Raw genomic sequence first — 26775 nt, 5'->3', positions numbered from 1 at the left:
ACCGTCCCTTGCCCATCGCAAGAAATAAAAAAACAGAACGGGATCCCAAAGTCATTGGTGCGAGATGTTCCGCAAAGGATTTATGGCAACGGGAAGATTGAATTTCAGTCGTATTTCAGATTTCCTCTAAAGTTCTCTGCATAAGTGAGCACAGACCAAAATGTCCTCTCTTCAGGAGATGAGTAAAGTTGGTGATGGTGGGTGACTCCACCATCTCATCCTTGGCCAATCAGCCAAAGTCCCTGGCTTTAATATTTGTAAAGCTGATAGGAAATGTTTGTTTAGAATGTATTGGTGCCCTACTTTGCCAATCTTTCTGATGGAGCTTACAGGAGTTTTCATTGAGTCCAAAACATATTTAAAATTTCCTCCCTCCCACCCTCCCTACTTCCTTCCTTCCCTCCTTTCCTTCCTTCCTTCCTCCCTTCCTTCTTCCCTCCCTCCCAGTTTCCTCCCTCCCTCCCTCCTTCCCTTCCCTCCCTCCTTCCTTCCTTCCCTCCTTCTTTCCTTCCTTCCTTCCTCCCTTCCTTCTTCCCTCCCTCCCAGTTTCCTCCCTCCCTCCTTCCCTCCCTTCCTTCCTTTGTCCCTTCCTCCTTCCTTCCCTCCCTCTTTCCTTCCTCCCTCCTGCCCTTCCTTCCTCCCTCCCTCCTTCCCTCCCTCCTTCCTTCCTTCTTCCCTCCCTCCGTTTCCTTCCTCCTTCCTTCCTTTGTCCCTTCCTCTTTCCTTCCCTCTTTCCCTTCCTTCCTCTTTCCTCCCTCCCTCCTGCCCTCCCTCCCTCCTCCTTCCCTTCCCTCCCTCCCTTCCCTCCTTCCTTCCATTGTCCCTTCCTCCTTCCTTCCCTCCCTCCCTCCTTCCCGCCTTCCTTCCTGCCTTCCTTCCTTCCTTCCTTCCTTCCTTCTTTCCTTCCTTCCTTCCTTCCTTCCTTCCTTCCTTCCTTCCTTCCTTCCTTCCTTCCTTCCTTCTTCTCGTTTTGGTGCATCTTGTAGAAAAGCAAAAAAAAAACCACAACAACACTTAAGGAAGAAATTGGCTTAACACTTAAGGAAGAAATTGGCTTAACCTCTTAAGGTTTAAGCCTTTAAACCTTAAGGTCTCCTTTTCAGATCCTCCCACCCTTTAAAATTTATTTTAATAATCCGATTGTTCTAAACGGTTGTTTCTCTTGGCAGAGACCTCGGGGAAGAATGTGATGACATGAACAAAGTGAATCGTGATGGATGCTCCCTCTTTTGCCGTCGGGAATTATCTTTCAACTGTGTAGGTGAGTTTGGCTGGGTATCTTTCTCATAAGCAAACACCATGCGCGTACATCGCATGGATAAGGAAAGGGTTGAGCGATGGAGAGGGATGTCACTGTTACCATCCATCAAGGTGACCTGAAGTGAGATAGAGATCAGCATCTCTTCAGCAGGTTTCTTGGACCAAGAGGCAACTGCTGTGGAGCTAGTCTTTTCTTTCCAAGCCGGGAATATAAAAATAAATTCACCTCTATAATAATAATAATAACAATAATAATAACAACAACAACAGTCAAGCTTTTGGCAGCCAGGGTTATGAGAGCTTGTACATCTTTTATGTGAGAATGCTCAGAATAATTGGAGATTTCAGGCAACTTAAACTGGGTTTTCTTATATCTTGGCCTATTTACATTTTGTAGATTATCCTACTTATAGTCAAAAACCATCTCTATTTTAATACAGACATTCATAGTCTTTTCCCCTCTAATTCCTACCCATTTTCTTTAACCACTCATAAAAACTGTTCCATATCCGGTAGTATTCTGAGTCTTCTTTATCTTTAATTTTAAAAGTTAACCTATCCATTTCAGCACATTCTAAAATTGTCCGAATCACTTCTCCATCCGGCGGAATGTTTTCATTTTTCCAGTATTTAGCAAATATAATCCTTGCCTCTGTCAGTATATATGTGGTCCCTTTATCGTAACCCTCTGGTATTATTCCCAACAGATATAATTCCGGTTTCGAATCTGTATTCTGTTTAATTATCTCTTCCAGCCAGTTCTGTAATTTCTCCCCATACTTTCTTGCTTTGCTGCACGTCCACCACATGTGGTAGTATGTGCCTGGGGACTGCTATCTGCTATCATCTTGATGGCCAGAATAGTACTTTTGACTAGTTTTGACTAGTGTGTGAAGCCAGCCTTAAATTTCACCCAGATTCAGGTTTATTCACACTTAACACTCAGGTTTAAGCGTTTCTTTGTCTTTCGTCTTTGATGATGGAAATGGTCAGTCCTTCCTGGTTTCTTTGTAATTGGAGCCCTCCTCCCCAACCCCCAACCCCCCATTCTAAATCCTAGATCCAGTGAAAGCTTATCTGTGGGATCTTTAGGGGGAAGCTGAGCTCTGAAAAGCTCGGGAGGGTAAAGTCTTTGGGAGCCCCAAGTTGGCAAAGCTGAAGGAGCTGACATCTCCTTTGAGATGCTAATGAGCCCCCTTGAAGGGGGCATCAAAGTTGCTTTTATCCTTCCTTTTCTGGGATGATAATTGCTTAACCAGATCTTTTTTTATTCCTGAGGCTTGATTAGCGATGATTGTCAGCTCTCAATGGCGGCAGGATGCTTGAAGCGTTCAAGAGATGGGGGTCCAGAGATTTAGCTGTTCGTTATAAATTTTCCCCGGTCTTTTTTTTTTTTTTTTTTTTTTTTTTTTGTGGTGGGAGGGAAACGGTTCTGTGACTCTTTAGAGCAAAGAAATTCACACTAGTGGGAGAATCAGGGTTTTGGATGCCTCATAAAAGGACAAAGGACATCGCCGGCTGTTGCTAATTGGGGCAATTCAATGGGAATGCCCCAATCCCTGAAATATATTTCAGTGTTTAGATGTTGAGCATCATGTTGGACAAAGCTGCACTAGATGTATAGTTATGCCACCAGACTTGAAATTTTGGGCTTAGACAATTTAGAACTACGCCGACTTCGGTCTGACCTAAGCATAGTACATGAAATTATCTGCTACAACATCCTACCTGTCAATGACTACTTCAGCTTCAACCGCAACAATACACGAGCACGTAATAGATACAAACTTAAGGTAAACCGCTCCAAACTCAATTGCAGAAAATACGACTTCAGCAACAGAGTGGTCAACGCCTGGAATGCACTACCTGACTCTGTAATTTCATCCCCAAACCCCCAAAACTTTAACCTTAGACTGTCTACTGTTGACCTCACCCCATTCCTAAGAGGTCTGTAAGGGGCATGCATAAGTGCACCAGCCTGCCTACCATCCCTGTCCTACTCTTCCCATTTATTCGTACTCATTTCTTATGTTTATACTTATATTCCTTTCCTTTCCTTTCCTTTCCTTTCCTTTCCTTTCCTTTCCTTTCCTTTCCTTTCCTTTCCCTTCCCTTCCCTTCCCTCCCTTCCCTTCCCTTCCCTTCCCTTCCCTTCCTTTCCTTTCCTTTCCTTTCCTTTCCCTTCCCTTCCTTTCCTTTCCTTCCCTTCCCTTCCCTTCCCTTCCCTTCCTTTCCTTTCCTTTCCTTTCCTTTCCTTTCCTTTCCTTTCCTTTCCCTTCCCTTCCCTTCCCTTCCCTTCCTTCTTCCCTTCCTCCTTTCCTGTCCTATCCTGTCCTTCCCTTCCCTTCCCTTCCCTTCCCTTCCCTTCCCTTCCCTTCCCTTCCCTTCCCTTCCCTTCCCTTCCCTTTCCTTTCCTCCTTTTCCCTTGGATGCCAAGTATTTCTTTTGCTCTCTATGACCATGATGGTGTGTTGCGTTCTTCTTGGTTTTTTTTCAATGGGAAGAATGAACCGTTGCATTTTGCTCTCGCCTTGCCTGGATCTATCATCTTTTGCCTCTGTGCATTCTCGGCTCACCAACCCTCTTGCATGTGCTTGTTGACCTGTAACGTTGTTAGCTTCTGCTTATGTTTTCCCTGGCCTGTTCTTTGCCCCAAGCCTCCTCCTAATCAGATAAGAGTTGGATCGATCTGCTTTAGATCACGGGAGGTAAAAATAGCAAGACAAAAGTGAATGTGTGGTCTTCTCTCTCTCTCTCTCTCACACACACACACACACTTTCTCTCTCTTACTTTTTCTCTCTCACTTTCTCTCTCTCTCACTTTCTCTCTCTCTTTCTCTCTCACTTTCTCTCTCTCTCTTACTTTCTCTCTCTCTTTCTCTCTCTCTCACTTTCTCTCTTACTTTCTCTCTCTTACTTTCTCTCTTACTTTCTCTCTCTTACTTTCTCTCTCACACACTTTCTCTCTCTCACTCTCTCTCACACACTTTCTCTCTTTCTCTCTCTCTCACTTTCTCTCTTTCTCTCACTCTCTCTCTCTCTCTCTCACTTTCTCTCTTACTTTCTCTCTCACACACTTTCTCTCTCTCACTCTCTCTCACACACTTTCTCTCTTTCTCTCTCTCACTTTCTCTCTCTCTTACTTTCTCTCTCTTTCTCTGATTTTCTCACTCTCACTTTCTCTTTCTCTTTCTCTCTCACACACTCTCTTTCTCCCTCCCTCCCTTTCTCTTCCTCTTTCTCCCCCACTCTCTCCATCTCCCTCTCTCTCACTTTCTCTCTTTCTCTTTCTCTCTCTCTCTCTCCCTCCCTCCCCCCTTTCTCTATATCTATCTATCTATCTATCTATCTATCTATCTATCTATCTATCTATCCCTCCTACCCTCCCACTTTTCCCCTATCTCGGTCAGACTGTCCTGGCCTCCTGAAACCCAGGGGTTTTTTTCCATCATGCACACAGAAAGCTGAATAATAGGGAGCAGATCGGATTAATGTTATTTTGTTCTTCCAACACTCCCATCAGAATATGGCCCCTGACTCTTTTCCTTCTGCTCATTCTGATACCTGATACCTCTCCCTGAAGTTCTGAAGAATGTAGATTTGCTCCTTTGGTCTAATGTCACAGATGTAACCGTTGCGGTTGTCACAAAATCGCGTGTCACTTATTTTGGCCGTGTCATGCCTGGGGCAATTCACTGGAGGAGGCAAATTGTGTTTGGAAGACTTTGCGGCAAAAGGAAACCAAAGAACAATGTGGCCATCAAAGCTGATACCAACCAGAGCAAAGAACAACTCACAGGAGTAGTGCAAGTAGTGCAACATTGGAAGAGCCCTGGGGGAGACCTGGTGTCGTATTCTGCTCTCCAAGGTGATTCGAACCGTTGAAAACACGACTCGCAGGCAACCTGGCCCAAAGAATCGCCAAGAGTAGGAGACAACTGAATGGATGACATCATCATCATCATCATCATCATCATCAAGTTGGGTTTACTGGTGGCTAGTGTTCGTGGCTCAGTGACACTCAGTGACATTCAGTGGATGCCCGGAGGCGCCGCGTGCCTTCACATTTGCGAACCGCTAGCGAAAGTAAGTGAGTACCACCCCTGCAGTTAAGGAGGAGTCCACCCAAGTACAAGCTGAGAACGAGACGAGAAAACCCAGAAGCCTTTTTTTAAAAAAAACAGGAGAAGAAAAGACTTCCAGGAAGCTGGAAGATAATTTCCGGCAAGTTGTTCGGCTCCAGCCAGCAGATCATCAGCGGCTGGCTTTCGTTCTTATTGTAATCGGTCGTAGTCAGAATTTCTTTACAATAAAAAAACCTGCCCTTGGCCAACGATTGGGATTTTTTTTGCTTCCCCGAAGAAAAGCAATGGGGAGTTGACCCCAAATAGACTTTAACAGTTGGCAGAAGAGAGGCTGATGCAGAAGCCAACTCGGTCCAAGAATCTGAAACAATTCTTGAGCATTCTTGTACCCTTTCTCTCTCTCTCTCTCTCTCGCTTTTTTAAAATAAAATAAAATCAAAATTGGACATGCAGTTAATACGATTCTGGGCTGGTTGCCTTTGGATTGATCCCTAAATAAATAATCAGACTTAAAAATATCCCTTTTCCTTGCCTCTTTAATTTCGTCTGGGCCGCATTGTTCCCCTCCTCTGCCTGCTTTTTTTTTTTTTTTTTGGAAAAAGGACTAGTGTGGAAGAAAAGATAATTCTGGTGCCAGCAGCTCCATCCCAAACTGAAAACAGGATGCAGCCCTGTGGGTCCTTTCTCTGCTGGTTTGTGCAATGCAGTCGCCCCCCTTCCCCCTCCCCTCGAAACCCAAAATTAGACTCATATTTTTGGGTTTGCGTTTGCCGTGTGGAAAGCTGTTGTGTTGTTTTGCCCGCTTCCTAATGTGGTAGAGGTTTTGCACCCACTTACTCCCACATTTTTCTGCCTGTTCTAAAACAAAAACAAAAATCAGAAGGATCCAGGGCAAATAAACAAGACGGAAGGACCATCTGTCCACAGGAGACGTGCCAGCGTGATAGAGTGGTCAAACTAGGGAGGACTCTCCAGATGTTGGCCTTCCATCATTCCCAACTGTGATAGGCTGGTTGACCCACAAACACAGAGAGCTGTCGTTCTCCAACATTTGTGAGGCGTGAAAACCTGGATTCAAAGACTCCTAAGGATGGAAGGGACCTTCTAGTCCAACGTCCTAGGTCTAGGAACGCTGCTATCATGTCAAGGGTGACATGATAGCAGTGTTCCAATATTTGAGGGGCTGTCACAAAGACGTGGTGGCTCAGTGGCTAAGACGCTGAGCTTGTCGATCAGAAAGGTCGGCAGTTCAGCGGTTCGAATCCCTAGCGCCGCGTAACGGGGTGAGCTCCCGTGACTTGTCCCAGCTTCTGCCAACCTAGCAGTTCGAAAGCACGTAAAAATGCAAGTAGAAAAATAGGGACCACCTTTGGTGGGAAAGGAACAGCGTTCCGTGCGCCTTTGGCACGCCTGAGTCATGCCAGCCACGTGACCATGGAGATGTCTTCGGATAGCGCTGGCTCTTCGGCTTTGAAACAGAGATGAGCACCGCCCCCTAGAGTCGGGAACAACTAGCACATACGTGCGAGGGGAACCTTTACCTTTACACAAAGAAGAGGGGGGCGGGGTCAGCCTATTCTCCAAAGCCCCTGAAGGCAAGACAAGAAGCAACAAATGGAAACCAATCAAGGAGAGAAGCAACCTAGAACGAAATTTCCTTACAGTTAGAACAATCAATCAATGGGACAGCTGGCCTTCAGAAGTTGTGGGTGCTCCAACACTGGAGGTTTTTGAAGAAGAGATTGAACAACCATTTGTCTGAAATGGTATAGTTTTTTTCCTGCCTGAGCAAGACTAGAAGACCTCAAAGGTCCCTTCCAACTCTGTAATTCTGTTGTTCTGTCCTGTCCAAGGCAAGAATCTTTCTACCAGGGGTGAAATGCTCTGAAGTCTGCTACCGGTTTGCGTTGCTACTGGTTGGCTTCGCACGCATGCGCACCGCAGTCCCTACCATGCAATGCTGGAAAAGGAGGATTAAGAAGCCTTTTCTGAGTCTGCAAAGATCAGTAGAACAGTGAGGGGGGGAACAGCTGTGCTGCATGGTTTAGATTCAAATATAAATCGCGTAGCACAGCTGATCATCGGAAATACCAGTTCGCCTGAACCGGTAGCATTTTTTTTTTTTAAATTTTGATTTGTATGCCGCCCTTCTCCGGAGACTCAGGGTGGCTTACAATGCGTTAAGCAATAGCCTTCATCCTTTTGTATATTTATACAAAGTCAGCTTATTGCACCCACAAACTGGGTCCTCATTTAACCTACCTTAGAAAGGATGGAAGGCTGAGTCAACCTTGAGCCTGGTGAGATTTGAACTTACAGTAATTGCAGACAGCTGGTGTTAATCACAATGCTATCAGTCTGCTGAGCCACCAGGCCCTTTCTACTACCGGTTCGAGTGAACCGGTCTGAACCAGTAGCATTTCACCCCTGCTTTCTACCATCCTGGACCAATCTTTTCTTGAAAACCTCCAACAATGAAGCACCCACTCGACAACTTTAAGATAGGTGGACCTCAACTCCAGAATTCCCTGGCCAGCATGGATGGACTTCAATTTCCATCCTTCATCTGACCGGTTGAGTCTAGAGGCACATCTTCTCAGGTGATTGGATTGGGTGGGTCTTCTCCATCAGCGCCATGCACTGCAGACCACCAATGCAAGAAATAAAGAACATCAGGTGAACATAAGGGTGGATTTATTGGGATAGCTTGCATCTCCCTGGCAACTCCTCCCCATAATCCAACGATAAAATATTCTAAGCATTTAGCAAGCAAGCACATCAAAGGGATGGGAAATTTATAGCTGTTTCTCTAGGTTTGGAGCCTTATTTTTAAACTGTATTTCACTCAAGTCTTCTAGAAAGGGCAGGCCCCGTGCCAATTCATATTTATATACTAGTTTATCTAAACCTTGAAAATGGATTTAAGATTTTTTTTTGAGAGGAGCAGGTCAGATTATTCCATGTAGTTTGTAAAATGGGGTTGGGGTCTGTCTATATGTGAGGATGGGCCCTATTATAAGGGGAGTTTTTCTGTCTGGGTTTCTGATTCAGACATGGATAACAGAGGAACAGAATTGGAAGGGAACTTGGAGGTCTTCTAGTCCAACCCCTTGCTCAAGCAGGAGACCCTATGACATTTCAGAAAAATGGTGGTCCAACCTCTTCTTAAAAACTTCCAGTGATGGAGCACCCATAACTTCTGAAGGCAAGTCGTTCCACTGATTAATTGTTCTGACTGTCAGGAAATTTCTCCTTAGTTCTAGGTTGCTTCTCTCCTTGATGAGTTTCCACCTGTTGCTTCTTGTCCTGCCCTCAGGTGCTTTGGAGAACAGCTTGACTCCCTCTTCTTTGGGGCAACCCCTGAGATATTGGAACATTGCTATCATGTCACCCCTAGTTTTTCTTTTCATTAAACTAGACATGCCCAATTCCAGCAACCGTTCTTCATATGTTTTAGCCTCCACTCCCCTAATCATTTGTGTTGCTCTTCTCTGCACTCTTTCTAGAGTCTCAAACATCTTTTTTTATATTGTGGTGACCAAAACTGGATCCATTTTGATCTTATCAAGGCATTATCAAGTGGTACTAAATACTTTGTGTCTTCTTGATTCTTTCCCTCTGTTCATGCAGCCTAGGATTTGTTGTTGCTGTTATTGTTAGTTGCGAAGTCGTGTCCGACCCATCACGACCCCATGGACAATGTTCCTCCAGGCCTTCCTGTCTTCCACCATCCTCTGGAGCCCATTTAAGCTCACGCCGACTTCTTCAGTGACTCCATCCAGCCACCTCGTTCTCTGCTGTCCCCTTCTTCTTTTGCCCTCAATTGTTCCCAGCATTAGGCTATTCTCCAGGGAGTCCTTCCTTCCTTCTCATTAGGTGGCCAAAGGATTTGAGTTTTATCTTCAGGATCTGGCCTTCTAAAGAGCAGTCAGGGTTGATCTCCTCTAGGACTGACCAATTTGGTCGCCTTGTGTTGATAAAAGAAGACCCCCTGCTAACTTCTTAAAATAGAGATAAGTTCTCCTGGAGAACAATCTCTCTGTGTGGCCATGAAGAGTCAACACCTCCTTGATAGCACATAATCAATCAAAGTCGAAGGAGGACTGATCTAGCTATTTGACCTTAATGCCAAGATGTATTACAGCAGAGATGGGGTAGAGAGAGAGGGGGGGACTCATCCCACCCTTTGTTCTACTTCCATCCAAGTCAGCTCCACTTGGCATGATGTTGGACCCCAACAGATGGATCCTGAAGGAATGCAGCCCTTGTTTGTGGTGGGGGTTGGAAGTTACTCACTCATAATCATCATTTTGATAAAATGTCAGGAATTTTTTAAAGGGATGGATGGATCAGTTTTCTCCAAAGAAGCAGGTTCACAATGCCTTCTTCTCTGCAATCCATCGTGAGACACTCCAGGCATCCGTTTAACATCACAGTCTGATGTTTATAAGAGCTCGGCCAATGTCTTATCAGTTTTTCAGTCTTGCCAAGATCCAGTTTGTTACAAGGAACAATGAAAATCAACTCCGGTGGGCCAACTTCATGTAGGCCCTCTCCAGCTTGTAAGGGGGAGATAAACCAGGTGCTCTCGGATTAATCAAAGAGAGAAGCAAATCTAGAACAAAAGAGAAATTTGCTGACAGTTGGAACAGTAGAACATCTTGCCTCCAGAAGTTGTGGGTGCTTCATCATTGGAGGTTTTTAAGAAGAGATTGGATAGCTACCTGTCAGAAATGGTATAGGATCTCCTGCTTGAGCAGGGGGTTGGACTAGAAGACCTCCAAGGTCCCTTCTGACACTGTTCAATTCCACCTTAAACTACCGAACAACCTGGTTCACATCACTCACTAAGCCTCAAAAAGTTGACTGAGTTTAAGATGATGTAAGCCGAATCTGTTGTGTGACTGCTTAAACTACATTGGACAGAGCAAAGAGAGTGAATAGATTGTCTTTCTGCATCTGACAGTTCGTTTTTTTTTTCATACATGGACTTGTCCAGGTTCTTCATGAGATCTGTCAAACATGGAACAAAAGGGAGCTGCTACTTTTCTTGATGCCAGAAACTGGGGTCAACCTTGCGATCGCATTCAGCAATAGCACTAGCACTTAGACTTATATACCGCTACAACCATTTTTCTAAGCGTTTTGCAAGCAACTTTGGCCCCCAACAATCTGGGTCCTCATTTTACCCACCTCGGAAAGAACGGAAGGACAAGTCAAATTTGTGATGGTGATAATCGAACTGCAGGCAGTTGGCAGAATTAGCTTGCAACACTACATTCTAACGACTGTGCCACCACAGCTGATAGATGAGAGAGAGAGAGAGAGAGAGAGAGAGAGAGACAGAGACAGAGACAGAGACAGAGAGAGACAGACAGACAGACAGCAATAGCACTTTGACATATATGCCGCTTCACAGTGCTTTACAGCCCTCTCTAAGCAGTTTACAGAGTCAGCCTCTCGCCCCCAATAATCTGGGTCCTCATTTTACCCACCTTGGAAGCATGGAAGGCCGAGTCAACCTTGAACTAGTAAGGATCGAACTGCTGGCAGTGGCCAGAGTTAGCCTGCAGTGCTGCATTCTAACGGCTGCCCCACCATGGCAAGGAAGGAAGGAAGGAAGGAAGGAAGGAAGGAAGGAAGGAAGGAAGGAAGGAAGGAAGGAAGGAAGGAAGGAAGGAAGGAATAGCACTTAGACTTATATACCGCTTCACAGTGCTTAACAGCCCTCTCTCTTTTTTTTTTTTTTTTGAAGCTTCTACTCCCTCGGGTGATGGCCCCTTTCGAGAAACAGCTTTTCCAACGTGGAGCCACTTCTGCCTCTTCTCCTTTTTCTCCCTTCTTGTTCTTTTTTCTTGTCCAAACCACAAAGCTTGGCACGGAGCTCGGGATGGGTTGGGGGGGTGGGGGGCCCCCACGGTAATTTCTTTTCCACTGTGTTCCTTTTCTTTGTCTTTCTGGCTGGACCGCCCGCAACATTTTGGGTCAGTCCAAGCAGCTGCCCTCCTTGCAAAAGGGCAGCTTGAGAATATTTCACCGTGACCTGCCAAGGCTGGGAACAGGTCTTCCCTTGAAAAGAAAACAAATGGAGGTGAGGGGGGGAATACAGTACTGAAGCTACATTTTCTCCCGTCTACCTAATCTTTTCCTGGCTCCCCTAACCCGTGTCAGTGGGGCAAGCCTTGCCAAGAAGGTAAGAGAGGGCAGGACGTGCCGACTCAGAAAAAAACAAAGCTGGAATCCGGCATGGGACATGTTCACTGTCTGTCTTGCGTTTCGGCAAGACTTTTCTTTTAATAACTTGGAGAAGAACTTCTCTCTTCATCCAGACAGGCTCTGTCTCCCTTTTCTTCTTGGACTCCCATGAGCCGGAGCAGAGAGATTTATGGAGGTCTTCAACGTAATCGGGAACAAATTAGCTGCTGTACCGGATCGCAAGCTTGGACTCTTTTCTCCGAATGAATCAACTCAGCCCAACGGAGCAGACCAGGAAACTTGCTAGCTTAAACTGAACATAGGACTTCATTGCAGGAGCGCTGTTGATATATATATACTGCTGTTCTTTCTGGGTTTTTTTTAAAAGCCACGATGCCTGGTATGAACGAAGAATATCCCCCCACCCCCACCCCAAGGGCATGAAAGATGTGTAGGGTCCTTGGTGCTCTCTGAGCTTGGTGGTTTCCTTCAGTTCTAGAAGGGTGTGGGGTTTGTGGAGAATGGAATGGAATGGAATGGAATGGAATGGAATGGAATGGAATGGAATGGAATGGAATAGAATAGAATAGAATAGAATAGAATAGAATAGAATAGAATAGAATAGAATAGAATAGAATAAATAGGGATGGGATGGGATGGGATGGGATGGGATGGGATGGGATGGAATAGAATAGAATAGAATAGAATAGAATAGAATAGAATAGAATAGAATAGAATAGAATAGGGATGGGGTGGGGTGGGGTGGGGTGGGGTGGGGTGGGGTGGGGTGGGGTGGGGTGGGGTGGAGTGGAGTGGAGTGGAGTGGAGTGGAGTGGAGTGGAGTGGAGTAGAGTAGAGTAGAGTAGAGTAGAGTAGAGTAGAGTAGAGTAGAGTAGAGTAGAGTAGAGTAGAGTAGAGTAGAGTAGAGTAGGGATGGGATGGGATGGGATGGGATGGGATGGGATGGGATGGGATGGGATGGGATGGGATGGGATGGGATAGAATAGAATAGAATAGAATAGAATAGAATAGAATAGAATAGGGATGGGATGGGATGGGATGGGATGGGATGGGATGGGATGGGATGGGATGGGATGGGATGGGATGGGATGGGATGGGATGGGATGGGATGGGATAGGATAGGATAGGATAGAATAGAATAGAATAGGGATGGGATGGGATGGGATGGGATGGGATGGGATGGGATGGGATGGGATGGGATGGAATGGAATGGAATGGAATGGAATGGAATGGAATGGAATGGAATAGAATAGAATAGAATAGAATAGAATAGAATAGAATAGAATAGAATAGAATAGAATAGAATAGAATAGAATAGAATAGAATAGAATAGAATAGAATAGAATAGAATAGAATAGAATTTTTTATTGGCCAGATATGATTGGACACACAAGGAATTTGCCTTGGTGCGTACGCTCTCAGTGTACATAAAAGAAAAGACACATTCGTCAAGAATCATAAGGTACAACACTTAATGATAGTCATAGGGAACAAATAAGCAATCAGCAATCAGATTGGATGAGAAGAGGGGAGGAGGAGGAGGACTGAGGTCCTCAGTGCTCTCTGAACTTGGTGGTTTTCTTGCAGACATTTCATGACCCAACTAAGTAACGTCATCAGTGCTAGAGGGAGAGAGATTGGGAGGAGGAGGAGGAATGTGGGGTCCTTGGTGCTCTCTGAGCTTGGTGGTTTTCTTGCAGATGTTTCATGACCCAACCAGCCAGGAGTGGGATTTGGGGGTTCTCTGAACTGCACAGAATCTTAGCTAGAAGTTCTCCCGAACCCCTGCGAACCCCCACCCCTGGTTTAATTGCTCTCACTGTTAGGAAATTTTTCCTTAGTTCTTCCACATTTTTGTTTTTTTTAAAAAAAAGAACACATTTTCAGTGTTGGAGTTCCCCGATGCAAGGAACCTCTAAGCGTCCTCCCTCTTCCCGTGTTAGCCACTTGGTGTGTGAGTGTGGGTGCGAGGATTAAGAGTACTTTCTCTGTACACTTTAGAAGCCCACACAGTCTATAGTCTTCTGAGTTTCTTTTTTTTTTCTCTTTTTTTTCCCCTAACCGCTCGGTCCTATTAAGAAATTGGAACTGCATGCCGTGAGGATAGAAAGAGAGAGAGAGAGAGAGAGAGAGAGAGAGGCAGAGTCATTAAGTAATTGAATTGTAATGATCTAATTTATTCTGGCGCTCGCAATGTTATTTCACAGTATAACTTGAGAAGAAATGTCAGCGAAGGAAAGCGGAGAGAGGGGGAGTTACTTTCTTGGAAGGGGAGACAGCCCAGAGGAGCTGCTGTCACTCACCTGGAGATGTTAGAAGCCTTGGCTTCTCTGATTATATAGATCAGTGGGGGTGAATCTATGGCACATGTGTCAAAGATGGCACTCACAGCGGTCTCTATGGGCATGCCCCAGCCCAGTTCCATCGCGTTTCTCCTGCAGGGGGGAGAGAGAGAGGGAGGGAAAGAGAGAGGGAGGGAGGGAAAGAGAGAGAGAAAGAGAGGGAGAGAGAGGGAGGGAGGGAGGGGAAGAGAGAGGGAGAAGGGAAGAGAGAGAGAAAGAGGGGGAAAGAGAGGGAGGGAGGGAAAAAGAGGGGAAGGAAAGAGAGGGGGAGGAGAAGCGAGAGAGGGAGGGAAAGAGAGGGAGAGAAAGAGAGAAAGAGAGGGGGAGAGAGGGAGGGAAGGAAAGAGAGAGAGAAAGAGGGAGAGAAAGAGAGAAGGAGGGAGGGAAAGAGAGAGGGATGGAGGGAAAGAAAGAGGAGGAAGGAAAGAAAGAGAGGGGGAGAGAGGGAGGGAAGGAAAGAGAGAGAGAGGGAGAGAAAGAGAGAAGGAGGGAGGGAAAGAGAGAGGGAGGGAGGGAAAGAGAAAGAGGAGGAAGGAAAGAGAAAGAGGGGGAGAGACAGGGAGGGAGGGAAAGAGGGAGGGAGGGAAAGAGGGAGGGAGGGGAAGAGAGAGAGAGAAAGAGAGGGGGAAAGAGAGAGGGAGGGAGAGAAAGAGAGAGGGGAAGGAAAGAGAGAAGGGGAGAAGAAGCAAGAGAGGGGAAAGAGGGAGGAAGGGAAAGAGGGAGGGAAAGAGAGAGAAAGGGGAAAAGAGAGGGAGGGAAAGAGAGAAAGAGAGGGTGAGAGAGAGGGAGAGAAAGAGTGAAGGAGGGAGGGAAAGAGAGGGAGGGAAAGAGAGAAAGAGAGGGGGAGAGAGGGAGGGAAGGAAAGAGGGAGAGTAGGTGAGAGAGGGAGAGAAAGAGTGAAGGAGGGAGGGAAAGAGAGAGAGGGAGGAAAAGAGAGAAAGAGAGGGGGAGAGAGGGAGGGAAGGAAAGAGAGGGAGAGAAAGAGAGCGGGAGGGAGGGAAAGAGAAAGAGGAGGAAGGAAAGAGAGAGAAAGAGGGGGAGAGACAGGGAGGGAGGGAAAGAGAGGGAGGGAAAGAGAGAAAGAGAGGGAGGGAAAGAGAGAAAGGGGAAAAGAGAGAGGGAGGGAAAGAGAAAGAGTAGGTGAGAGAGGGAGAGAAAGAGTGAAGGAGGGAGGGAAAGAGAGAGAGGGAGGAAAAGAGAGAAAGAGAGGGGGAGAGAGGGAGGGAAGGAAAGAGAGGGAGAGAAAGAGAGCGGGAGGGAGGGAAAGAGAAAGAGGAGGAAGGAAAGAGAGAGAAAGAGGGGGAGAGACAGGGAGGGAGGGAAAGAGAGGGAGGGAGGGAAAGAGAGGGAGAGAGGGGAAGAGAGAGAGAGAGAAAGAGAGGGGGAAAGAGAGAGGGAGGGATAGAGAAACGATATTACGAAAGTTTTTCTTTTTTTATTGTTGCTAAACGTAATATTTCAAAACCAGGAAAAAAAAACAACGAAGGGGCGTAAAAGTGCATTCGTCACGTTTTTCTTAGAACGATTGGCCGAACCCTGCCCGGTTCATCGTTATTTTAGGTAGTAAAACCTCAGTATTCAGGGTTCAATTGTCGCGTTGGCCCTTTTGCGATCCATAAGTGGGTTTTGGGTTGCAGTCGTTTGGGCAACTCGGTCTCTAAAAAGCTCGCCCATCGTTGATCTAGGTGAATCAAAAAAAAAAAAAAAAGGAAAGAAGGGAGGAAAAAAAAAACCCACCTCACCACCACGCATCTCTTTTTATTGTTTTGATATAGTTTGTCTTCATTATTTGTTTCTCAACTCTGCCTGTCGCCTCCGTGGAGGGGGCGAGTCTTAGGTGGCTTACACAATAAGATGACAACATCTGGGGGTAAAAAAAAAACCAATTGAAAACAAACAAGAGCAAAGACAGTGAATGAGTACACATGTGGGGGGGGGGAGAGAATAACATTAAGCGTCCCCCCAAGGGAACAGATCTTGCCATCCAGGACTTGATGAAACAATTAGGTTTTTATAGCTTTTGGGGATGGACATCTCAAAGGTCGAGGTGATATCGCCCTTAAGGAATGAATAAATAGTCCAGTTTTGAAAGAAGGCAGAAGCTGGGGGTGGGTGGGGGATGGGGAACGGGGGAACGGGGGACGGGGGGAGGAAATGGTCAGAATGAAAGTCTTGATCGTGCCCGCCAGAGATGTTGAGGTTTCGTTTCTAAGCAGTTGAAATGAAATGAATGATAGTTCCTGAAACAAATTTGAGCAGGCATCCTCAAATCCAGCAACTCAAGGGCAGGGATTTGATTCCTGGAGGACACTTCCAAATGTTCTTGTAAAGAATTCCTTACTTCCTTCTCCTTTCTTCCCTTTTCTCATCTCTCTTTCCTTCCTTCCTTCCTTTCTCCCTTCCTCCTTCTTCTTTCACCTCTCCTTCCTTCCTTCCTTCCTTCCTTCCTTCCTTCCTTCCCCTTTCCATTCTTCCTTCTTCCTTCTCTCATCTCTCTCTCTCCTTCCTCCCTTCTCTCATCTCTCCTCCCTCCCTTCTCCCACCTCTCTTTCCTTTCTTCCCATCCTTCCTTCCTCCTTCTCTCATCTCTCTCTCTCCTCCCTCCCTCCCTTCTCCCACCTCTCCTCCCTCCCTTCTCTCACCTCTACTTCCTTCCTTCCTTCTTCCTTCCTTCCCCTTTCCATCCTTCCCTCCTCCTTCCCTCATCTCTCTCTCCTTCCTCCCTCCCTCCCTTCTCTCACCTCTCTTCCCTCCCTTCTTTCACCTCTCCTTCCTTCCTTCCTTCCTTCCTTCCCCTTTCCATTCTTCCTTCCTCCTTCTCTCATCTCTCTCTCTCCTTCCTCCCTTCTCTCATCTCTCCTCCCTCCCTTCTCCCACCTCTCCTTCCTTCCTTCTTTCCTTCCTTCCTTCTTTCCTTCCTACCTTCCTTCCCATCCTTCCTTCCTCCTTCTCTCATCTCTCTCTCTCTCATTCCTTCCTCCCTCCCTTCTCTCACCTCTTCTCCCTCCCTTCTCTCACCTCTCCTTCCTTCCTTCTTCCTTCCTTCCCCTTTCCCTTCTTCCCTCCTTCCCTCATCTCTCTCTCCTTCCTCCCTCCCTCCTTCCCTTTCTCATCTCTCCTCCCTCCCTTCTCTCACCTCTCCTCCCTCTTTCCACCACTCCTTCCTTCCTTCCTTCTTTCCATCCTTCCCTCCTCCTTCTCTCATCTCTCTCTCTCCTTCCTTCCTTCCCTCCTTCCTTCCCCTTTCCATCCTTCTGTTCTCCTTCTCTCATCTCTCTCTCTCTCCTCCCTCCCTCCCTCCCTCCCTATATCTTTTGGTAAAGGACATTCTTAATAATTGAAATAAAAACACGAAGAAAAGGCAGCTGGAGCAGCTCTATTGCAAAAGCTTTGCTGACGTCCAAGAGATGTTGGAATTCATATTTATTGGGTTCCAGGTCTGGGAGAGAGAGAGAAAAAAAAGTCTAATTAAGCAGTAAGAGGTGGAACCTACGCAGGACCCTGGAAGTATCACAATTTCCCTCTGCTTTCTCTCCTTCCCGCTTAGTTCGGCGTCTCATTCAGGCTTGTTTTCCCCTCCTTCCCCTCCTCCCTTTCCCCACACAGGCTGCATGTGGGATAAATAGAGGCTTCCAATTACTTAAGACTTTGTCCTCACTAAACTTAGGGTTTCGCAAGTATCAGGGTAGAACAAAATAAGGGATGACACTGGAGCCTGGAGTTTCTTACCTGGCATCAAGCCACCAAAATCAGTCTCCCTCGGCCAACTCTTAATTCGCTTCGTTGTTATTTTCTAACCCTGCACTGTTTATTTTTGTTTACTTCCCTTGCTTTCATACGAGTTTGTGTGTTAAGATACAAATGCACGACTATAAGCCACTGGATAAGAAGTCTCTTGGGAATCCTGGGGTCACCTATACAGAACACGACAATGGGGATTTGTCGAGCGCAGGAATGGCCCTTGTGAAGGAAGGTAGCAAATCTGTAGCACGTGGAAAAACCCCAGTTTCGTTTACGGAGACGATTTATTTCCCGTTTGTGCGGGGAACGACTGTAAATGGGGGGGGGGAGGACACCAGTTCCAAAATAGATGGGGCAAGCGGTTTGGATTCAAGACAAATTCTTGGGTTGCTAAGGATACACGTGATTCCATAAGGGTGCTGTTAATGGAGAATATTTGTAGCTCAGGGTTGAAATGAGGAGTCCTTGGTGCTCCCTGTGCGTGGTGGTTTTCCTTTGAGGCGTTTCATGACCCAACTAGGTAACATCATCAGTGCTGAGAGAGCAAACTCCACTCCTTTCTAGCACTGATGATGTTACCTCGTTGGGGTATGAAACTTCTTCAAGAAAACAAGCAACATCAGAGAACATCAAGTACCCCACAGTCCTTCTCCTTCTTCTCCTCTTCCTCTTCCTCATCTTCTTCCTCCTCTTCTGTACAGACCACTTCCTTCTAGCACTGATGATGTTACCTAGTTGGGTTATGAAACATCTTCAAGAAAACAAGCAAGCTCAGAGAACACCAAGGACCCCACAGTCCTTCTCCTCTTCCTCCTCTTCCTCCTCTTCCTCCTCCATACAGACCCCACTTCCTTCTAGCACTGATGATGTTACCTAGTTTGAATAATGAAACATCTCCAAGAAAACAACCAAGCTCAGAGAGCACCAAGGACCCCTCGTAAATGGTGCTCCTTGTGCTAAATTGTAATTAAGTAATTAGCTATATTAATAAGAGGAGATTCTCCATGACTGGTAGATCTCATCTACAGAAGATTCCACGACATTTCAAGGTTGAGACCCCCAAAACAGGTCATCGAAGGGTTTTAAATGTGGTCTACGCGGATCATCAGACCCGTTCCTCTCGCACAGAAGGTTTCAAGTACGATCTTTGATCGCCCGACAGAAGGTTCTATTTCCCAAGTCAGAGTAGATCACCTCGGGCGATTCCCCCACGTGGGTTGAAATTGGTAGAACGTCCCTGTAGATGGATCCGGATGGATGCGTGGCCAAAACAAAGCAGAGCGTGCGGCCACCGATCAGCGATGAAGTATGTCAGAAGGGGGCCAAGCGGTGGTCACATTTGATGCGACAATACTCTCGAAGCTGCTGACAGGCTTGTGAAAACGTGTGGTTCACAATTGGCCTGCGCTACATATGTTAGCAATTCACTGTTCCTCTCTGTCTCCTTGCCCTCTGCCAACCCAGCGCTTTGACGAGAAGAAAGGGGTGGCGGGGAAACAGCGTGATGAAAACCAGACTGGGATTGGGAGTTGAGGGCTTTCCGCCAGAGGAGTTAATCTGTGCAAATGTTTCTAATTTGCATAATTTAGTTCCAGGGCAAGAAGCTTGGCTTTCCCCAGAAACACCGTTGACGTTGGTTTGTCGAGTCGCACCGTGTTGCCACCCTTGGGCGTTCGAGGGGGAGAGATGTCAGCCATCCCAACTCGGTCAATAAAAAAGAATGACTCCCAGACTCATAGCCAGTGAAAGTATATTTTACTAAAGCCAAGTATTTTTTTTCTGTGTCACATGAGAAAAGTACACCTTCCTACCCCTGTCCTCACCACTTTCTATAGAGGGATGATCGAGAGCATCTTGTCATATGGCATTACTACCTGGTTTGGAAGGAAGGTGGCACAGAGAGTGGTGAGGACAGCAGAAAAGATTATTGGAAGTTCACTTCCTTCTATCCAGGACATGTCATATAAGCGATGCTTGAGAGAATCCACAAGATTGTCTGTTCACAACCTGTTTTCCTTGTTACCTTCTGGGAGGGGGCTCCGTGGTACCTGAAGCAGAACATCCAGATTCAGTCACAGTTTTGTTCCATGTAGAACCAACCTTGTGAACGCTCAAGTTTCCACTTTCTGCTACGTAATTCAAGATGGACAGTGATTAATATGCAGGGGTGGGATTCTGCCAGTTCGGACCGGTTCGGGCATATTGGTAGCTCTGACAATCAGCTGAGAGCGAATTGGTTCACTCCGACAATTAGCTGGGCCCGTCTGCCCACCCCTGCGCTATACCTACCTTTATTTCCTTTGTTTGAAGCCCAGCTGATCGGCACAGCACCGTGGATTGCCACACCTCAGCTGTTTTATTCACTGGAGCTGCAGTAGAAGGTGCTGCTTTCAAATGTACTGCATGCACACGTATCGCCTGTTTGGCGCCCGTGCAAAGCGTCCGTGAAGTGAACCAGTTGAATCCCACCACTGTTAATATGTATATATGTATATACATGAATACATGTATTCATGTATATAGCATGTGTATATGACTGTTATGTATGTTTATGGATAGATGTATACTTTTGTTTGAGAGCGGGCAACATTTTTGGTGTGTGCCAGTGTGATCACAGTAAAAAATGACAACAAAGGTTATCTTATCTTATCTTATCTTATCTTATCTTATCTTATCTTATCTTATCTTATCTTATCTTATCTTCTCCTCTCCTCTCCTCTCCTCTCCTCTCCTCTCCTCTCCTCTCCTCTCCTCTCCTCTCCTCTCCTCTCCTCTCCTATCCTATCCTATCCTATCCTATCCTATCCTATCCTATCCTATCCTATCTAAATTGTTTCAGTGTAGCAAAGCCAAATCTGGAGTTTCGTGCCGTAAACAAGCAGTTAACCTTCCCCTTTGGTTTACAACTCCCCCCCCCATAGTTATCGGTGAGTGTCCATTAGTATTCAAACTACTAATTATTTTGGTAACGGTCTTCAGTTGCGTGGGCTTGGACGTGTTGCATTTTATTGGATGACCTTGGAGCAGTTCGCGACAGTCATGGGACGATACGAAGACTTTTGGTTTCTTTTCCTCTAGTCCCCCATTCAACCCACCCCGCAACTCCTTCCTCCCTGTTTCTCACGACAGCCTGGTATCTAGCTAAGCAGGGACGGTGCAGGGAGCATGGCGAGAGGTCGTGTTTGCTTCTGCCACTAACTCGATGCAATTCTCTTTCCTACAGATGAGCCAAGTCGTTGCTACTTCCACGATGGGGATGGCGTGTGTGAAGAGTTTGAGCAGGCAACCAGCATCACGGATTGTGGCATCTACACGCCCAAAGGATTCCTGGACCAGTGGGCATCCAATGTGTCGGTTTCACACTACAATGAGAAATGCCCAGCTACTGTGGTAGCAGGTCAGCCGGCAGCAAATCAAGTAAGGAGATTTGGGCACGCAGTGTATTTTCTGGGGTGAACAAGCCATGGTATTAGACAGCTCTGTATATCACCTCGTGGCTCTGGGAGCCTCCACATGCGATGACTGATGACATTTGAAGGATTTCCTGCTACTTTCAGGCAAAAGACAGATGAGTGCATTAATTAAGCTGGATTTGCATAGTTAGTTAGAAAACTTCTTTTTCTTTTTCCTTTGTGGTCCTAGTGGACAACCCGGAAAAAAAATAATCTTGTGTGGTTGTGCGTAGGGGTATTTATGAGCTTCTTGCAGAACTCTCGTTGACGGCAATCCAAAGCAGGAAATCTGCGCGAGGAAGTCAATTGACATCTATTTTCTTGAGCTCTCTGATTTCACAACTATTTCTCTGGTCTCTTTGGGTAGCTTCTCCTTGGAAGGATCCCCCGGTGGTGTTGTTTTCTGCACATAGCCCCCCACATTTCCCTTCATCTTTAGTTGTGCTTGGCTGTCCTGTGCCTCAAGGAACATAGCCAAGGCAGGTTTCGCACGAAAAACCGCCAGAAAACATTTCTAGGTAGTTTTCTTGAAACGCTCCAACATTCTACTACTAGGTTTTCGAAGAAAACTCCTCCTTTCTCCGCCTCCTGATCAAAAGTCATTTTCGGAGAAGAAAAGCAGCGAACACCGAGAAGGGCAGGACACCCTGCTCCCCTAATTCTGTGCTGGAGAGGAACATACACATAACACACACAGAGAGAGAGAGAGAGCGGGAGGGAGGGAGAGAGAGAGAGGGAGAGAGAGAGGGAGAGAGAGAGAGAGAGAGACGCACAACACATGCAAGTAAGGAAACAGAAGGCGGTCGCTTCCAAACCAGAGTTTCCAACAAAGTTTGCTTTGACCTTTGTTGCATGAGACGAGAGGTTGAAATTAAGCAAAACAAACAAACACACAAAAAAAACATGAGGCCTTGCAACATTGCTGGGAGCTGACTTGGCACCAGAGACGCCTTTTTTTTTTGCAAAAAAACAAGCTCCAGTTGGAAAGGGGAGGCCGTGTAAAAGATTTCTGGGACCTCGAGCAAATTGGGACTTTTTAAGAACAGGAGGCCGAGGGAAGGAAAGAATGGCTGGCTTGTTTCTCCGCCCCCCCACCCCGCCTGCCCTCTTAACTGGTTAGGACCCCTTGAGCTATTTCTTTTTGAGGTTATGCGGTTTTGGAGTATTTGGCTAGAGATAGCTTTTTTAACAAAAAAAAAATAAAAAATAAAAAGAAGGAAAAGAAGAAAGGAAATGGGTCTTACGGTTTTCATTAAATGCCTTCTTTCCACACACACACATACCCCCAGGGGTGCTATCGAGGTAGGAGTTTGGGGAAATTACTCAGGGTTTTCTTCATCAGAACAAGCACAGAAGGAGTCACACCGTGCGTAAGGCAAGGACTGGCTTAACGTAGTTAAGTAAAATAACCCATTTTACCATCGGATTGAATTGTCTCCTACTTTGCTTGTCCGGACTGTAGGAAGAGTGCAGAGAAGAGCCACAAAGATGATTAGGGGATTGGAGGATAAAACATATGAAGAACGGCTGCAGGAACTGGGCATGGCTAGTTTAATGAAAAGAAGGACTAGGGGAGACATGATAGCAGTCTTCTAATATCTCAGGGGCTGCCACAAAGAAGAGGCAGTCAAGCTGTTCTCCAAAGCCCCTGAAGGCAGGACAAGAAGCAACGGGTGGAAACCAATGAAGGAGAGAAGCAACTTAGAACTAAGGAGAAACTTCCCGACAGTGAGAACAATTAACCAGTGGAACAACTTGCCTCCAGAAGTTGTGAATGCTCCAACACTGGAAGTTTTTAAGAAGAGGTTGGATAACCATTGGTCTGAAGTGGTGTAGGGTTTCCTGCCTAAGCAGGGGGTTGGACTAGAAGACCTCCAAGGTCCCTTCCAACTCTTCTATTCTATTCTATTCTATTCTATTCTATTCTATTCTATTCTATTCTATTCTATTCTATTCTATTCTATTCTATTCTATTCTAATAATGACTACCCACACCTCATGGACCTATTCATTCTCATTTGGGTGGGATCAATCAATCAGAATAGAGCTCAAGCAGGAGACTCTATATCATTTCAGACAGGTAGCTGTCCAGTCTCTTCTTAAAAACTTCCAGTAATGAAGCACCCACATCTTTTGGAGAGAAGACATTATACTGGTTAATTGTCCTCACTGTTAGGAAGTTTCTCCTTAGTTCCAGGTTGCTTCTCTCCTTGATTAGTTTCCCTCCATCGCTTCTTGAACTGCCATCAGGTGCTTTGGAAAATAAGTTGACCCCCTTCTTCTTTCTGGCAGGCCCTTAGAAATTGGAAGCCTGTTACCATGTCACTCGTAGTCCTTCTTTTCACACCAAGGGTCTGCAACCTTAAACACTCAAAGAGCCATTTGGACCCATTTCCCACAGAAAAGAAAACACCGGGAGCCACAAAACCTAGGTAGGCGTGGCCAACTTGATGTCACTCATTTCCACCAGTCACATGACCCCCCACCCTAGTCACGCCTACCCAGCCGGTCATTAAGGCAGAGAACCAGTCGTTAGAAAACACCGGGAACCACAAAAACCTTTTAACATCTCTCTTCTCTCTCTCTCTCTCTCTCTCTCTCTCTCTCTCTCTCTCTCTATCTATCTATCTATCTATCTATCTATCTATCTATCTCTATCTCGCTATGTCTCTCTCTCTCCCCCTCTCGCTGTATCTCTCTGTCTTTGCCATGGCCAATTCTCCACTCCCACCATCACCCTTACCTTCTCAGCCCAGGTGAGGAGTGACTGGGAGGGGAGGGGCAGGGCCAGTCAGTGGTGGGATCACCTGACAGGGAGCCACAGCAGAGGGCCCAAAGAGCCACATGCGGCTCCGGAGCCGCAGGTTGCTGACACCCGGACTAGACATACCCAATTCCTGCAACCGTTCTTCATATGTTTTAGCCTCCAGCCCCCTAATCATCCTTGTTGCTCTTCTCTGCACTCTTCCTAGACTCTCGACGTCTTTTTGACGGCGACCAAAATTGGACGCAATGTTTCACCAAATGGATAGGATGCCAGCTCTATTGAGAAAGACAGGGGAAAGAAAAGTTTATTTATTTATTTTTTTTGACTAAAAATGGTCCTTCACCTTGGTATAATGTAGGCAGAGGGGGACGGGCGGACGGGACAGGAACTACCCAGCCGCAGAAATGTTTAATTCTAAACTTAGCTGTTTCCAACATGGTGATTGAATGAGGAAAAAGCATCCCAGCTTAAAACAACACCGCTCCTTTAATTCCAAAACTGGATTTTTCCATCTCTTAATACCCTAATTCTCTTTTTTACTCAGAAATTTGTTGCAGGGTAGAGACACGGGTGTTTGGTGCCAGAGTAAGTCTGCAAGTGTTTAGTTGTGTTTTTTCCCCCGCTTCTTCTTCTCTCTCTCTCTCTCTCTCTCTCTCTGTCTCACAAACACAGACAGTTAGTAAACTGTGAGTCAGTACAGATGGGCAACCTGTTTCTACTTTTTAGAGATTTGCAATGAGATGCTTTTCAGGCAGAAAATGCAAATTAATTTGCCATCGGTCCCGGTTTTGCATTCCGAAAACTGTTAAAAAAAACAACAACCCATGAATCGGAATCCAAATGCATAATGTGGGAATTATTTACCGTAATAAGTTCAACCAACGAACCTACTCATTTTTTCGTTTGGGTGGCATCCCTAATTAAAAACGGTTTGCGGTTGTCTGCGCGGGGAAGTCATCTGAGTTCTTCTTTATTTCTTTAACACGAGAAAGCCTTTGTTCTTTTCGACTCAAAAGAGATTTGAAAAGAACAATAATAATAATAATAATAATAATAATAATAAGTTTACAACAAGGACTAGTGATGCTAAACCACCATATTTTGACTGAGTCTTTGGTATGAGGACTTGAACATGTGTTTGTTGTCCAAGAGAGCAGCTGAGTTGGTAGTCAGATTGTGTGAGCAAAGCTGTTATCTCTGTTTGGCCTGGTAACTTTAGATACCAATAAAAGAGAATATGTGTAGCTCAGGGCTGAAACGAGGGATCCTTGGTGTTCTCTAAGCTTGGTGGTTTTCTTGCAGATGTTTCATGACCCAACTAGGGAACCTCATCAGTGATACTTGATGTTACTTAGTTTGGGTAATGAATGGAAGAAAACAACCAAGCTCAGAGAGCACCAAGGACCCCTCAATTTTAGATGATGATGGCGATGAGAAGGAGAAGGAGAAGGAGAAGGAGAAGGAGAAGGGGAAGGGGAATTACCCAACTAGGGAACCTCATCGGTGCTAGAAGATGTTACTTACAATAGTTGGGTTATGAAACATCTGCAAGAAAACCACCAAGCTCAGAGAGCACCAAGGACGCCTCAACTTTAAATTATCATGGCGATGAGAAGGAGAAGGAGAAGGAGAACTGTGGGGTCCTTAGTGCTCTCTGAGCTTGATTGTTTTCTTGCCGACATTTCATTCCCCAACTAGGGAACCTCATCAGAGGTTACTAGAAGATGTTACTTGGCAAGTTACTGTGAAATATTCTCAAGCTGCCCTTTTCAAGGAGGGCACCTGGACTGTCCCAAAACGTTGCAGCGGTCCAGCCAGAAAAAATGGGGCAAAACTCATTTAAGAAATTGTTCATTTCACAACATAAAATTCTGGGCTCGGTTGCGGTTGTAAGTCGAGGACTACCTGTATAATGCTAAATACAGATCAGAAAGGGGGAATTACTCAGGGATTGGATTTAGGAACTGTCCATGGTAAAACGCTGGCAGATTTCCTGGCTGGCTTCTCTCGAGAAAGTTCTTATCTTCTGAGTAGGTTTAGAAAAGACACCCCAAACTCTTCCAGACATTTGGCGAACTGAAGAAGAAAATGGCTTTTAAAACTGAAAGGTTCCTGTAGATCTTTCTCCATGTCTGCAGGGCATCAAGCAAAGCAGTGGAGCTAATGAGGAAAGGATGAAGCTGGCTTAAAAACTCAAAGAGCATTTGGGTGAATTTTCAACAAAGGGCAAGGAATAGGTTTAGGTTTATTTGATTTGTATACCGCCCTACTCCCGAAGGACTCAGGGCGGTGAACAGCCAACAATAAAATACATAAATACAAATAGACTAGACTAGACTAGACTAGACTAGACTAAAAAGACTAGACTAGACTAGACTAGACTAGACTAGACTAGACTAGACTAGACTAGACTAGACTAGAATAAGAGCCTTGGTAGTACAGTGGTCTAAGGCACCCTGTTATTAAGCTGGTTATTAAGACCAGATGCCTGCAATTACTGCAGGTTCGAATCTCGCCAAGGCTCAAGGTTGACTCAGCCTTCCATCCTTTCTAAGGTAGGTAAATTGAGGACCCAGTTGTGGGGGCAATAAGCTGACTTTGTATAAATATACAAAAGAATGAAGGCTATTGCTTAGCGCATTGTAAGCCACCCTGAGTCTCCGGAGAAGGGCGGCATATAAATCAAATTTTTTAAAAAATAGAATAGAATAGAATAGAATAGAATAGAATAGAATAGAATAGAATAGAATAGAATAGAATAGAATAGAATAGAATAGAATAGAATTCTTTATTGGCCAAGTGTGATTGGACACACAAGGATTTCGTCTTTGGTGTATATGCTCTCAGTGTACATAAGGAGAATAAAATACATTCATCAAGAATAAAAGGATACAACACTTAGTGATAGCCAA

At 45.6% G+C, this 26775-nt stretch overlaps 1 protein-coding gene across 1 annotated transcript in view; it reads left to right on the top strand.

Annotated features, from left to right (window-relative positions):
* PAPPA (pappalysin 1) overlaps positions 1–26775 on the top strand; it is a 160151-nt gene that overhangs the window by 67578 nt on the left and 65798 nt on the right. The window contains exons 9-10 of the mRNA XM_087880010.1: positions 1170–1261; positions 20868–21061. Of these exons, the coding sequence (XP_087736136.1) occupies positions 1170–1261; positions 20868–21061 (286 nt within the window). The remainder of the gene's footprint in view (positions 1–1169; positions 1262–20867; positions 21062–26775) is intronic.

This window comes from Pantherophis guttatus, chromosome 16, assembly GCF_059756535.1.
Source record: "Pantherophis guttatus breed Tessera chromosome 16, ASM5975653v1, whole genome shotgun sequence".
In the NCBI taxonomy this organism is placed as follows: domain Eukaryota; kingdom Metazoa; phylum Chordata; class Lepidosauria; order Squamata; family Colubridae; genus Pantherophis; species Pantherophis guttatus.
Note: the sequence above shows the minus strand (reverse complement) of the source record. Positions and strands in the feature narration are given on the sequence as shown.